The sequence below is a fragment of the Marmota flaviventris genome, chromosome 2, assembly GCF_047511675.1.
Source record: "Marmota flaviventris isolate mMarFla1 chromosome 2, mMarFla1.hap1, whole genome shotgun sequence".
In the NCBI taxonomy this organism is placed as follows: domain Eukaryota; kingdom Metazoa; phylum Chordata; class Mammalia; order Rodentia; family Sciuridae; genus Marmota; species Marmota flaviventris.
In genome coordinates this window covers 70,073,199-70,090,005 of record NC_092499.1, presented here as the reverse complement: position 1 = coordinate 70,090,005, position 16,807 = coordinate 70,073,199, and the positions used below count along the sequence as shown (strand labels likewise).

Here is a 16,807-nt window from a genome sequence, read left to right as displayed (position 1 = left end):
TATTTGCTCATCTCTGTCCCACAATAAATCTTTATATATGTTTGGAGTTATTTTAGAATCATCATATGCATTATCATATGTCAACTGATCGTTCTGTGATGGAATCACCCTCACGTTACTCTTGAACATGCCCCAATGATACCCTAACGAATCTACTGTTATTAAGCCCACCAGTAACCTCCATTGGCAAAATTCAAAAGGAATTCTTCATTTTCTCTTTTACTTGTATTTTAAAAGACTTCCAGACAGTCGTTCATTCTCTATTTGGCTTTCATAAAGTCAAATAATTCTACTTTTCACCTAACATCACCAGCCATTCTGTGTGTCCTCTCTGGCCTTTTCTCATCAGCTCGTCATCTAAATGTAGGAGTCCCTCAAGGCTTGATCTTTTCCCTTTCCTAGCTGTCATGTCATTCTGAGTTATCACAGCTAGGCTTTCAGGGCCTTTTATATATCAACGGCTTCCAAATTTACATGTCCTTCTGAACTCCAGGATTATAACCACAGACATAATGAATGCATATTTGTTTAGCACCTACCATTTACCAAGCACTATTCTAGGAAAATAATATTTTATGGTTTGTGAAATATACAGAATTCAAAATAATGTGTTCATAATTAAGGTTTTACTGGCACATGGCAATGTTCATTTATTTACATATTGTCTCTGGCTCTTTTCATGTTTCTTTTACAAAGTGGCGTACACAAGGCAAAGACCATAGGGCCCACAAGGCCTAAAATACTGAATATCTGATCCTTTTTAGAAAAAGTTGTTTAACCCCTGGTCTCAATCAATATACTCTACTGCTTGCCAGCAAAAATCTCCACATGAAAAAGTCCTTTTTACAATCAATGGCAGAAAAATAAGAAAGAAAGAAAAACATATATCTTGGGATAAATGTGATTTTGCTCCCTTTAAAAGGCCAAGGCATTTCTCTTTTTAATTCAGCTGCCAAGAAAATCAAAGGCTCAATATGACCAAATTTAGTAACAGTGACAACTCCAGGGAACTGGACACCTCAATTGTGTTTAATCCTTTAAATATATAGATATGTATGTGTGTTTTATTATCTCATTTCATATTGATTTTAATTTTATGTTAAGACTATAATTTTGTGTAAAAGTCAATATAAATATGAACAAACATAAGGAAAAGTTATGTTTGGTGAATTATTTAAAGAGGTTTCCCTTAAATCATAAGGACAAAACTGCCTTTCTCTGTGATGGCATAGGATTAAACAAGTACACATCTAAGTTCATGTGGTGAATTCCTTCATGATAAAAATGTTGTCTTGGGCTGGGGTTGTGGCTCAGCAGTAGAGTGCTCACCTAGCACAGGCGAGGCCCTGGGTTCGATCCTCAGCACCACATAAAAATAAATAAATAAATAAATAAATAAGATCAAGGTATAAAAAATGTTGTCATCAATAATGCTCATATTCATATACTTACACATGCTCTAAAGCAAACATGCAATACCATTTGAAAAGCTTTTCTGAAGATTCAGAAATAATAATAAGTTGTGCATAGGCCAGGTGCGGGGCATACACCTATAATCCCAGCAGCCTGGGAGACTGAGGCAAGAGGATCACAAATTCAAAGCCAACCTCGGCAACTTAGCAAGGCCCTAAGCAACTCAGTGAGACCCTGTCTCTAAATGAAATTTAAAAAAAAAAAAATTTTAAAGGCTGGAGATAAGGCTTAGTGATTAAGTGCCCAAGGGTTCAATCCCCAGTAACAGGGGGAAAAATGTGCATAGAAGTGGAAGCCTTAGTCACTGGAAAACTTCCTTCTGTGAAATAACCCACGCCCTGACACTTGCACTCTATGCAGAAACTCCAGTATAAGAAAGAAGTCAGTTTGGTTAAGTGATCACACAAGGTCACATGTTTTATTAATTAGAAAATAAAGGTCATAACACTAAGATTTGGGTTTTCCTATCAGTTCTTCTGATCTCCTATAGAATACCTTAAAAATAAAGTGTCAGGAAAGAAAAACTTCCACTAATTTGACGAGTGGGTTTTTGTTTGTTTCCTTACTTGTTTTATTTGACCTGCATTTGAATCTTTTACAATAGCCCTCAAAAATCCAAATAAATGAAAGTCTTTTTCTGTAGGTTTGTAGGGAGATTTCATTATAGGAACTTTATTAAAACAAATTAAAGATAAATTTAAAATCAGGAATATTAGATCTAGAATGCCCCTAAATGTAGAATACAGAACAAGGAGTTTGGGTGGAATATATGTGTTTTATAAAAGTGGGACAGGATTATTATGAGGCACAGTAAGATCCCATGGCTCTCTGAAATCTGTTCATTAAAATACTGTTTTTAAGAGAACTCAGGTCCTCAAGGGAATTTAAAAAAAACAAAATTTGGATATAGTTTTTGAAATGTCACATACCAATTATGCAATTGAAAGCAGCTTTTCCTCAACACAGTATTAAAATACAACTTTTTTTCAATATTAATCTAATATCCAGTCCAAGTTTGGCAGTGGAAGCTCACTAAAATTCAAAACTTCATTATTTCTATTTGTAATTATATCAATTGGGTTCAGTAAAATTACACACCTTTTATAAATTAATAAAAACAGAATCAAAAATTATAACAATCATAGATATACTTAGATTTGTAATACTTGCAATAGTAATCATAGCATATTCATAAGGATTCAGAGATTTCAACAAATCCCAAAGCACAGGCATTTAGGAATAGTGCATTTACTTCACCGTTCTCAATGCAGGTAGGAACCATTCCCCTCTGTGTTAAACAAGAAAAAGTCAAAAAAAAGAAAAAAAAGAATTTCCCCCTTTTAACTCAAATGGCCACTCTGCATAATCATTTAAAATTTTCTTAGGGAATTGGAAAATTTTAATGATTCATGGAATTATTTTTCTCTGTCTCTACCATTAGGTTGTAAATTTCATAAGAAGAAAAATGCTGGGTTTTTTGGCTCACAGCTTTATCTCCAGTGCCTGACGTAGTGTCTAGAACACACTAGATAAGCATAAGTTAGTGTTAATGTTGTAGGACCAGGAGTATGAACTGTGGAATCAGAAGTCTAAGAATCAGAATCAAACTTTGATTCAGTCATTTATTAGCTGTGTCATCTTGGGTAATTTATTTATTTTTCAGAATCTCCTCCTTATCTTTAAAATGGGGACTTCATGACCCTGACATGGAGTAGGAATTTATCACACTAGGAAGGGCTTTGAGATGAGCATTCTCTAAGTGAGTGATGCTCCCTTACCCTCTGACTCTTGGTCCACACTCTTCCAGGTGCCTAAAGGTCTGGGAGCCAATGTGCTCTCAGTGTATTCTTTAAAACAGTACCAGTAGATCCAAAAAAGTACAAGCTCATTTACTCAGTCCTGCTCAGCTGTGAGTCCTAGATGTCAACACTATCTTATAGTTACCATTGTCATTCCAGAGATGGAACATGTCTTGAATATAAGCAGGGCCTTAATGGAAATTTAACATTGGATACTAGAACAGGCAAGTGGATCTTCACATTTCAACCTGTCCATCCATATCTACCTTTGTATTTCTGAATTTCTTTTATAAACTTTCTATAAGGCCTCAGCTTTCAGTGCAAGAGAATTTTACCTACTTTTAAGGAGAACCATGTTTCTTTTAATCATGCAATATTTTGTTTTCAAGTTAATAGCTATTATTAAACCAAAATCCTTCTAACCTAAAAGTTAAGTGATCACGATGTGTTACCATTAAAAGTAAAAAGGATTTGGAGCTTGAGGCATTGATTTGACTTTTTTCCTTATCATATGGAAGGATGCTACTCAGCTGTTAAGAGCATTTAAATAAATGAACTACTAATCATATGGTACTCTGTGATTTATCTAATTACATGTTATTAAGAAAATCCTAAAATCATATGAATACTGATTTAGTGCTTTAGAAGACACTCTGAAGCAAAATAACTACCAGATTAAAGAGCAAAGTCTCTTCACATGTTCTGGCATTTTAAGTTGTACCAGTAGACAAGGGGGATCTTAATTGAAACAGCTGGGTAAAACTTGGTGGCGGGGCTGGGTTGTTTCCCTTCCAACAGTGATCAGTTCCCACTGGGAGGAATGCTTCCCATTAACTTCTCATTTATTGTCAAGATAAAATTTGAAATATTAAACAATTTTTAAACACTGTCTCCTTATTTTTCCTGGGTATCAAAAAGAAACAACTATTCTATCTCACTAAGTGTTCCATATATGAACTTAAATCTTAATTTTAGAAATCCTGAACAATTATGAAAGAACATATATTTGGAGATTAGGTTTGATTGATCATCCAGGAACACAGCAACTAACAGGGAGACTAGTAGACTCCTCACTTACTAATGTTGTATCTTATCCATCCTCCCCCACCCACACTCTTTCTGGTTTATTCCAAAACCATGAAATCCCTGCACATTCACAGTGGAACCTCTAATTCTGCATTAGAAGAGCTATGTTCAAGATTTCTAATGGTATCTCATGTACCCATCATACCTCACCCAAGCAGCCTGAACACATTTGCAGGGAGCCTATGCTGCATGGCTTAAACTCTGAGGTTATGACAGTGCAATTCCAGTCAAAAGCTAGTTGGGCTTATTTCGTGGGGTATAGGATTATGATAAGTAGGGAAAGTTTACTTAGAAGAATAAACAAGTGAAAACAGGAACAATTAAGGTATGATAAGAAGACATTTGTCTACCAGATATTGATATTCAGCATGGGGAAGAATGGTATGAAAACAGGTTTTGCAAAGCCAACTGGGTCCAACCTTAGTTTCATCATTTGTGTTCCAAGGCAAGTCATTCAATTTTTTAGGGTCTAGTTTCTGTATTAGTTAATGGGGACAATTACGTACACATGTGTTGGAAAGAGTAAATATTACATATGCTGAGATTACTGGCTGACTGAATTCATACAAAATATTAATATCTAGGATTTACAATGTTTATTTGGAAAAATTACATGAAATTTATATTAATTATAGCCTATTTGATCTTTAAGAAAAAGAACTATTAAAATAATATAATATGTAATAAATATATCATTGTTATTGATTAAAATTATATAGATGATAAAATGTACATATCCTTTTACATGGCAAACCCTACTCTTAGTATTATAATGTAATAATTAATCATCTTAATTATACAATAACAGAAGAATGATACAATATATTAGGATATCCTTAAAGTAGAACCCAAATGTTTATATAATACAGATTGAACATCTCTAATCCCATCACCTGAAATCCAAAATATTCCAAAATGCAAAAATTGTGGAATACCAATCTGATCCTACAAGTGGAAAATTCCACACTTGGCCTCATGCAATGGGTTGCAATTAAAACACAGGGGCAGACTGGGGTTGTGGCTCAGAGGTAGAGGGTTAATCCAGCATGTGTGAGGCACTGGGTTCCATCCTCAGCACCACATAAAGTAAAATGAAGACACTGTGTTCACCTATAACTAAAAAATAAATATTTTTTTAAAAAACAGGGGCACTAAAAATATCGCATAAAATTACTTTCAGGATATGTATATAAGGTATATATGAAACAGATGAATTTCATTTTAGATATGGATCCTATTCCCACAAATCACATTATGCATATACAAAAATTCCAAAACTCTTATGATTTTGAGCATTTCAGATAAAGGGTATTCTACCTGTATATATTTATAATATACAGAAATGTTCACAAAATCACAGAGAATAAACATGGCATGGTATAGTTCAGTAAGTGGTTGGATTATTATTTTCTTCTTTTTGGGGGATCTTATATCTAATTTTATATAACAGTCATGTGTTTCTATTAAATAAACATTGTTAGAAACAAAACAGTAATGTAATCATGGATATGATGTAGTTACCACACATCAATTTTTCAAAAAGTGTTGTGGTACTCAGTTCTAACATTTATTCACCCTTCAGAGAAGTGATAATAGAATGTAGAAAGCTATCTGTTGGTCAGATCCTTCCCCACACAGCACCTGTGCCATCTGGGCCCTCATAATATATAGGAAGTAAGTCTGTGGATAATGCCTTCCAAGGCACCAAACCCAGGTAGTGCTTCTAGAATATTCTCAACAAATATTTGCTGATTAGTTTCATCAGATTGGGGGTACAAACATGTCTCTGTATCAACACATATGTTATTATTGATTTTACATTAAGATTTTTAACCAACATGATATTCAGTTGAAATTACCCTGTGATACATAGAATGCACAGTTTGTGTACAGTTAATTAATGACTTAATAGTAGTTAATAAATTCACTAGATCTTTGGGTTTTTTTTTTCTTTCTATTGATTTCCACTTTCAGACCAGTTACTTGATGATCAGTACTTAGGTAATTTGAATTTTAGGATAAAATTCATGAAAAGTTTTAGTTCATAGCGAGTTTTGTTACCCAATTTCTAGTGTTTTCTTTAATACTACCTTCTGTGACCCACAGCCTCACAACCTGAATTATTCACCCTGCTTTTTAAAAATCTTATGTAACATCCTGTACTATATTTCAAGCATCATCACAACTTGGAATCGTGTTTCTCTCTATAATTATTTAAGTCTCTCCTTCTCTATTGGACTCTGAGCAACATAAGAACTGTGATCATGTTCACTTACCACCCAATAGCAATGACTACAAAACCCTACAATATCATGTCTTCCTTTTATATGAATGCAAATTTTAAAGAATGGCTATTTTCCCAAGTTTTATGAATTCTACCATAAAATAGATCCTTTCTTCATTGATGTCTCCTCTCAGAGATGACCCAGAAAAAATCTAAGACCTCAAGAAAATTTAAGATCTAAAGAAATGATCAAGGATACAAATATAAAAAACAAGAGAATGTCAAGGTCTCAAGCAAAGATTCACAAAAAGCAAATCTGAGAGGAAGCCATCAAGTTGCACAGCCATGTGGCCCAGTCCTGGATGCTAAAACCACACAGAGCAGGACCACAGAGCAGTATCGTGAGCAACTGGCAGAGAATAGACAGAGGAGCCTCTTTCTTACATAATGATGTGTCCTTTTAATTATTCACTACATTTTTCTCCACCCTCTTGCTGCCTTCTGCTGTGCCAGACAGGGATGCCCATGGTTATTTGGCACTACTAGTAAAGGAGCTAAAAGTGGATTTTCAGTTCTTCTTAGGATATAAAAGAATACAAAATCAAAAGCAATCAGCCTGTGCCAAAAAACAGGCATCTTTTAGTCATTATCATAAAAACCAAGAAAGAGATGGGAGAGTGGGTGGAGAGGAAAAAAAAATCACAAAGCCCTGGAAGAAAATTAGCACACTCACACAAATGATGATAACAAGAGCAATCACAGAAAGAGAAGCATCATTTTTTTAAAAAAAATGTTCAATTTATAAAATCCAATCATCCGCATAATCCAACCTTTATCTAAAAACTGCAAAAGTAGTAGGAAGCATTATGATCTCATTTGGATAGGTGTTTCAATAGCCATTACTACAGATTTACTCAAGTGGGAGTTTGAAAATAGATCAATCAAGGCTTCTCAGAACAAAATAATAGGTTGGGTACAAACACCTACTCATAGCATGATACCATCTGCATGTGGATTGATTCATGATTTAACTTTTTCCCAGAGTCTGACAAGTATTTATATATTTGTGTTCAATGTATATGTATGCAGAAATACTTTGTTCATCCCCATATACTACAATTGATGCTCTATTTTCATCTCTGTTTAAAGACGACCATATTCCCCTAAATACCAAGAAAAGATTAAGAAATGATGCCAGGGCCTGTTGAAGTCCTTACTTATGACCAGTAAAGAAAGAAATGTTTTACCACCACAATGGACTAACTCATTTACTACCTCCTATAACTGCTTACCCAGCCAATGAAGGTGCATGGTAGTATCCCTATTACAGACAAGAACACAGAACAATGGAACCCAACCCTCGTGGTCTGGATAAAGCCTAGTTATGGAGCAAGTCCTCATAACCCTATGGTTGTGGTTTAGATATGAGGTATCCCCTAAAATCTTGTGTGTGAGACGATGCAAGAATGTTCAGAGGTGAAATGATTAGATTAGGAGAGCTATAACCTGATCCATGGCCTAATCCACTGATATGGATTAACTAAGTGGTAACTATAGGCAGGTTGTGTGTGGTTGGAAGAAGTAAGTAATGTGGTTTATATTTCATCCCTGTTGAGTGGAAATCTCTTTGCTTCCTGATTTTCATGTCCTGAGCTGCTTTCTTCCGCCATGTCCTTTTGCCATAACATTCTGGCTCATTTTAGGCTCAAAGCTACGGAGTCAGCCATATGTAGATTGAGACCTCTGAAACCATGAGTCAAAATAAACTTCTCCTCCTCAAATGTTCTTGTTAGGTCTTTTGATCACAGGGACACAGAAGCTAACTAAAACAACCAATCTGGACAATTCCTTCTTCTCATTCCTGTTTTGTAGCCCTTCTTCAGAGGTTAATGGCCAAGTGATGAGACAATGAAATACAAATTAGCCTGCACCATTGCACTAAAGTAATTTCAACATGCTACAAAAAGAACGGGTTTAATATTATTCCTAGATAGAGGTTTGAGTCATTCAGCATTTAGTTGTACAATGTCTCTTTATCATTTCTATAGAAAAATAATACCCCCCCAACAGCTGACAGGCAAAAATGTTTAAATAATTTTATTAGCTAACAATAATATAAAACTTGTGCTGGAGAATTCTTAAACTTTGTCACAGCCATGGCAAATTAATATATACATGTGACTGTTGCAAATTACCATTACAGAAAATATTAAAGTTCTCATTTGCTTGTAATATTTCTAATAAACTCCTGAGTGTTATTTTACTTAAATTCTGATACATGGAAGAAAAATATAATGGTGGCTTCAAATAAATTTTACTGTCTCAGATAAGGGGTGCAGGTCACTAGAAAAGAGAAATGACAACAATAACTCTGAAAGCTCACTTCATATTATTGCAGTAGGTAACGACTGAGAAAGAAGCAGGCAGGGATGCCACAGCAGTTGAGTTCTCTTCACATGATTAGGTAATAATGGAAAAGTTAGGGGGCTGGGGTTGTGGCTCAGTGATAGAGCACTCTCCTTGCACGTGTGAGACCCTGGGTTCGATCCTCAGCACCACATAAAAATAAATAAGTGAAATAAAGGTATTGTGTCCAACTATGACTAAAAATAAATAAATAAATAAATATTTTTAAAAAATAATGAAAAAGTTACAGTTTTCAGATATTGGGAGCTTAACGTTTCATATCACAGTCTGAAGAACAGCTTTCTATGGTACACCAGTTATCATGTTTCCTATTCCACAAGAGGTAATTTAAAGACCATGGGGAAAACACTTCAATTGCCCAATACCAGCCTGGTTTAGTCCCATTAATGATTCTGAGACCTCATGATTTTTTAAAACTATTAGTTGTTTTATCAACTTCAAAGAGCCAGTTAGTTTTATTTGTAAAATTACAGTACATAGATATACTACCCAAATGTAGCTGGGAAATAATAATTGAATTATTTATAAAAAATTTTTTATGTAGTTCTGTACAGAATCCATCGAATATATGTGAACTGTAAATGAAATGTGATATATAATAGTAGTTTAATCATTCAGAAACAAATCTATAATCTTAGTGTCAAGACCTGCAAGTAAGAGCAGCCCAGATTGGTTTTATTTTTATCTTCAAGTGGCTATACTAACATAACATGTTTACCACAATACATTTCTTGATGGAACCCTCTTGGATGACTAGTGCTTTACTCCTGGGTTACCCCAGCAACCCTGTCAGGAATTTAAATATTAAAACAAGAAATTGATGCCCCATATGTAAACTTCATCCCTGTTTTTCACATTTAGGAATACAAAGAAATACCTTCCAAATTTAAAAAGAAAACAAAACATAAAAGTAAATGGACAAAACGAAGATACTTTAGCTTGTAGGGAAAAAAAAAAAACATCACTTACTTATTTGGAAGAAATCATGTGCATCTGTAATGAATTTGGTTTAAAAATTCTAAGATTTTAAAATGTGCAAAAATCTCAGTTTGTTTAAATTTTGCCTGAATGTGTTGTAAAACTCTCCCAGAACATTCCATTTAGTAGCATCTTCCTCCTGATACTTTGTGCCTTTACAAAACACAAAATGAAGACCAAGAAGGTTTTTTCCTACTGATTTTTTCCAAGCTATATGTTAGAAAAAGGCAGTAAGAACAGCAAATAAAATAATCAGGTTTTAGGCTTCATTCTATAAAATAAGCTGGGGAAAAAATCCAGTATGATGGGAAAAATTATACATTGTAGATGTTTTGCATTATCCCAAAAGCTGAAAATAACATCCTAGTCATTTATTTCATTAGAATTATTTCCTAGGAAAGTTATTTCCAACTGCAGAATAGATTTTTCTGAGCTTCAGCCATCATCCTTCCTGTTTTTTTTCCCCATAATCTTCTTTTACCCTTTCAAATCCTCACTCATTCCACCCATTTCTCTGTCTTTTAAGGCACAAAATGGGAACAAGTGGCAAAATCCAGGGGACAGATTTGGTTATTAAAGGCAAAAAGAATCTAAAGCAACTCTAGCAATTTGTCAAATAAAAAAATTAATCTAGGCACTGTTATCTATTTTTAAAATTATACCTAAAATAAAATTTCTTAATAGAAATGTTAGTCTCCACATCTGTACAGATTTTAATGCCACTATAGTATTAGCGAACGCATTATTTGTATAAGGCAAGTTTAGACTAAATTATATCACAGTGATTAATTTGCTTGTGGGTTAAACCTAAATTCAGAAATCTATGAAACTACATATGTGGAAAAGATGGAAAGAAATCTCAGTAATTGGAGTGAAAGTTTCTCTTTAATTTGCTCTAATGCATCATTAAATTCAATTGTATGTGGAACTGAAAAAAAATACAGTCATTTTAGAACATAAAAGAGAAGCATTAAAACAGACATTGAGCTTTATATACTATTCATTTTTCAGTTTATACTCATAATTAAATTATTTAAAAACGCCATTAATAAAATATCTGAAACCATCAACAAACTGTGCAATAAAAAACATGATAAGACAAAGAATTTAGCTTACTGAGGAACAGAGGAGCCTAACATCAAATGCTGAATAATTGTTAAAATTCAGATGTTCTCTACTAGAGTTATATCCTAAAGTCCATGCATAATTCTAAGATTATGACTACCAGAGAATTTTTATGATTACTGTCATCAACCTTTCATTGTTTCCACACTTATACTTCAACAGTTTCAATCAATTTGGCTCTTATCAAACACCTACAGCACAAATGAATATATGATTAGTTAGAAAGAAAACTTTACTACAAAATTCATGAATGTTGGGCTGGGGATGTGGCTCAAGAGGTAGCGCACTCGCCTGGCATGCGCGGGGCGCTGGGTTCGATCCTCAGCACCACATAAAAATAAAATAAAAATGTTGTGTCCATCGAAAACAAAAAATATTTAAAAATTCTCTCTCTCTCTCTCTCTCTCTCTCTCAAAAAAAAAAAAAAAAAAAAAAAAGAAAGAAAGAAAGAAAGAAATACTCCACCTTCTAGAGTTATATAATAAATACAGAGACAGTCACGATATCCTTTGCTAAGACTGGCATTATCTTGGTGCATTTGACATTAAAATGGTTTCTTTATATTTTAATTTTTACTGTTACAAATGAAAATAAACACTTTTGTATGTTTATTAATGATCTGTATTTTTGTCTTTATAAATTATTTGTATCTTTTGCTCATTTTTTCTCCCCAAGTGATCTAATTCTTATTAATTTATAAAATCACTTTACATATTAAGATAATGAATCTTTCACTTGTGATATTTGCTGCAAATCCTTTATCTCATTTTTATTTTCCTGGTTTTCTAATGTGAGAGGTTTCACATTTTGTGAGTCAAACCTCTTTATCAGTTACATTGTTATGTATTACTTTAACATGTATAAAAATAAGTCAAATATATCTGCATATTTAACAGTTAATTGTTTCTTATTTTTTACATTTGACTTTTAGTTCTGATATTTATGTTAGGCTAGGAGGAAGATGTTTATAAATATAAGATTTGTAGTTCATTTTATAATCATATTACATAATATATCAATTATAGCTTTGCTGTTTGTCTTTTAATTTATATTCATGTCTCATCTAGAGTTAGGTCTAGTCTTAGATATTTATTCTCTTTGTTTTGTTTGCTAATTATTTTGTTTGTAACCTTAACACTTTATTATTGTAAAGTTATATATTATATATACTATATACTTGTTCAATTACTGAATATCTAACAGACATGCGAGTCTTCTGCTCTGTTGTTAGTTGCTCACTAAATCAGAGAGTTGGATGTCAATTTTTTTCCCTTCTTGTTCCATATAGCATATAGTTTGCAGTCTGAAAATCATTTTTAAATTTAGTGTCATTGAGGGTGTAATTACTAGGAACTCCTACACCCCAACTGCAGGATCAAAGCAATGTCTTTTCTTTCTTCTCTCCACGTACAGTGCTATTACACTAGTTTTTATGCATCTGGGTGGAAATTTTCTTCATACATGAAATATAAAAATCAATAATCATGGAATGTGTTTTATACACATATAATAAAACTTTTATATTTGTCACAGTTACTTAAATCTGCTTTTTTTATTGGTTAAAAAAAAAAAAACCCTTGTAAGTGTTTTGTGGTACCTGCTATCCAATCTCCCTCTAACCATGTTCCCTTCCCCTCCCCCACATCTTCTAGTACTCACTACTCTTAAATTCAAATTTGCCTCATTTCACTTAATATCATGTCCTCCAGTTTATTTTTTGCACATGACAAGATATAAATTTTTGTGAGTGGATAATATCCTGTATTGTGTACATATGCTGCATCTTCTTTTCATTCATCTGTGCATGTACACCTACAATGATTCCATGTCTTGGCTATTGTGGATAGTCTTGCAATAAACATGGAGTGCAAATATTTCTTTATTATATTGATTTGATTTCATATCATATATATCCAGAAGTGGTTTATATATAATATCCTATGGTAGATCTGTTTTTAATTTTTTGAGGAAACTCCATAGTGCTCTCCATAACAGCTATGCTAATTTACATGCCCACCAACAGTGTATAATAAGATTTCCCTTTTCACCACATCTTTACTATCATTTGTTGCTTTTTGATTTTTTTGATAACGGCCATTCTAACCAGGGTGAGAAGATCTATAGGTCTGATTTGCATTCTCCTGACAGCTAATGACATTGAGCATTTTTTCATATATTTATTGACCATTTGTATTTTTCTTCTGAAAAATGCCTATTCAGATCACAAGCGCAGTTAGATAGAAGGAATAAGTTCTACTGTTCCACACACAGTAGGGCAGTGAAAGTTCACAATAGCCCACTATATATATTTTATGAATAACTAGAAAAGAACATATTCATATTTTTAAACACAAAGAAATGAAAATGCTGATCAATACACATTGTACAGATGTATTGAATTGTCACACTGTACCCCTTAATCATGTATAATTATTAGGCGTTAATTTTTTAAATAGGCAAAAAGAGAAAAAGAAAAATATAACCGTAAGAAATTACCACTCGAAATATTTTCCAAAACAAAGGCTAATCCATTTAATATTTTAAATATCTCTTCAAAAATATGTCATTTTAATTAGATTTTTATTTTACCTTTGATATTAGACTTAGAAATTGTTTTCTGTCACATAGCACAGGCACCTGCAGACGCAGTCCATGTCAGTGCATGACACCCTAACTACATGTGAATCAGACAGGTGAGCATGTCCTCAAAGGCAGGCATTTAGAGAAAATAGTCAGCTCCATTTCTGAACCACCCCAATATCTGGGAATACAGAGAACAAAATCTGCCTTGTAAGCACAGGCCCTAGGCCAAGTCCTTTTTTAATATGCATAAGGTCATGATGACATCATTTCATTGATGTTTTCTGTTAGCTACTGAGCGACCCCATTGTGTTTCTGGAAAGAAAAACATCTCACTAAGATAGTGATTATCAAGGCAGGGGTTGCCTCTGGATCTATTTAACTTAATGCAGACTTCAAAGGACCTCCTGCATTGGATAACTTTAATTATATTTCTCTCATCCTCACCCTGATGAAGATCTTCTTTCTCCTCTGGAGACTTTTCATATATTGACTCAGGTATATATTAATCAAATTCCATAGAAATGCTGCTTTTCCCTCCATAGTCATGAATACTATTATATGGCCATTTAACTAGAAAATCTATATTGCATCTTGAAAAAGGTTGAAAGAAGATTAGATCAACAATTCCTCAATTCCTTCCTATAATTACCCCTGATTATCTCTCACATGTACTCTTTCTGAAGGTGCCTCTGCCTCAACTGTTACATTCCATATCCACTCCCCAATCTTCCCTTCAACTATTTGATCATAACAACACCTGCTCTAGCTTAAAACTACTTATTTGTTTCACAAAATTCCCCTAACTAAACATCTACTGTAGTCAAAGTGCTTTCTCTTCTATGTTAAAAAAAAAAAAATGCTTATTGCACAGGTCTTGGGGTGGTTTAAAAACAACAACAACACAAAAGTAATTTGAAGAAAATGGCCAGGAAGTTATTGTGCTATTTGACTATCACATGTTAAAAAATCAGTACCTAACAGGAAGTCTTCACTAAAATTTGTAAAGTTAAATAGCTCAAGTGGGCATCCTCTAAAATTACATACATATTGTATTTGTCATGCCCGATGTTTGATGTGAATCAGCTAGGTATAGGAAGTGAGAATTTTTAAAAATTATTTTGTTTATTATAAGGAGAACTTTGGGTCCTTGTTTGCCCAAATATGAAGTCAACAGAAAAAATTAAAAGCAGTTCTATGAAAAGACAATTAAGAAATCACAGTTGTCAGATGATTGGATAGGGAGCCATCCCTTGTTTAAAGGGAGGCATCTCTTGTAAACCAAAGTGGAAAATAAAAACTTTCAACTTACTTTATATAACATCTGCAAAGAAAAAAATAATAACTGGAGGGTAGCATGGACAAAAACATCATTTTTTCTTTGTTTATAGCAGAGACGTTAATAATTTTTAAATGGACAAAAAAGCCAAAGAAGAAATCAGAGTAAAATCTAGCAGCAGAAATGACAGCACTCTGAGGGTTTAAGAGGAATGAAGCAAATTACATTGAGTGGTAATAAGAGCATTCTAGTGAAATGGAATAATTAGTTATTTTCAGGAAACAAATTTCATAAATTAAGTATCATGACTAAAACGAATTAATGATTAATAGTTGAGTCCTCTGTTCCTTTAAAGTTATCAAAATAAATATGATGAATTGAAATGTCACAAAACACATAGTAACATTTACAAAGCAATCATACAAACAACCTGTGGATAGAAAAGTTATGTTCATCAAAGATCCTATTAAATAGAAAATTAATAACAACAATAATAATAACCCATACCTTTTCTGTGTCAATTCCTTTTGACATGGACCATGTTGAAACAATATAATCCATGACTCGTTCACTAAGGCCTTTTGGGACCTGATAGAGCTTCAGAAAGTCCCGAACATTATTCAGCATCTCGTGGTATCGGTTGGTGTTGGCATACATTTGCTGAAAAATTGTGGTGACATTTCCAAAAATAGTTGCATAAAGAAGAGCTGAAAAAGAAGAATGAAGGAAATAAAACAAATATCCCCCAAAATATTTGAGAGATGATTTTATAAATTTACATGGGTTAATGCCTAAAAAGAGTATCTGGCACCTGGTATTCACTTATGATAAACATGATTTTATATGCATGTACCATACTGGTCAACCTAACAAATCATGAGGGTGGTTAAAATATGTAATAGTGAATCAGATGATCCAAAGTTATAATTTTACCTTAGAAATTCTAGCCTTTGGATTAAAGTTATCCTCCAGCCTCATCCTCCTGAAAAAAGCCTAATGCATTTAAATTGTTACAGGGACTGATGATCTAGCTTAGAAACGCAGGCTTCTTCTTACTGCTGACTGCTTCCAGCTTTTGGAATACTTCTCTGGTTATAAATATTTTTGACAGAACATCAGAAATATATGGAGTGGAGACAAATTAAAATGCTCCATTTTTAGAAGTTTTGGAAGATAATCAGAGTTGGAATTAAAAGCTAAAATAAAACTTTGGAGGTGCCTGGAGTTATGAAACTCATGTCAGTATGCCAGTGGCTATAAGTTTTTTGATCCCATCATTTTAAGAATAAAGACAGCTCACTGAGCACTGTTATTTATCTCCTGGAAGCCATGAATGGCAATGACTGCTGCCCCCTTCTAAATCCTTAATTTACCAAATCTGCTTTCTTCAAATCTGGTCAGGCTATGAATAATGACTTGCTGTTTTAGAACTGTAAAAATTTTAAAAGTACTTGAGTTTAGCCAGAAGAGAACACACCTCCAGTCTCTGACTTTAGATGCAAGAGATCATTACCAGGAAGCTCTTTCGAAAAGGGGACAGTACTTTATCCACCTAATAGTCAGTAACACAGTGTTTAGTAACCATAGGCTTTGTGTAATAAAGCAGAATATCAGGTGGTGATCATTTATATCCTGCATTATCTAATCATTTGAAAACAACTCCTCTAAACGGAGTGTGGGAAAAAATAAAGTTTCATTTTGTAACTTCATGAACCAAATCCCATTTAATGAAACTAGTAGAAAATCAAGAAAGCAAAGCAACTTATGATCCTTAGTATACTATTTTGGATATATCATTTGGGTCTTCAACAACAGTTGTTCTCCTCAGAGTATAAC

General features: G+C 33.4%; 1 protein-coding gene across 1 annotated transcript in view; it reads right to left on the bottom strand.

Annotated features, from left to right (window-relative positions):
• Kcnh5 (potassium voltage-gated channel subfamily H member 5) overlaps positions 1–16,807 on the bottom strand; it is a 283,319-nt gene that overhangs the window by 89,488 nt on the left and 177,024 nt on the right. Inside the window, exon 8 of the mRNA XM_027929653.2 lies at positions 15,479–15,678. Within this exon, the coding sequence (XP_027785454.1) occupies positions 15,479–15,678 (200 nt within the window). The remainder of the gene's footprint in view (positions 1–15,478; positions 15,679–16,807) is intronic.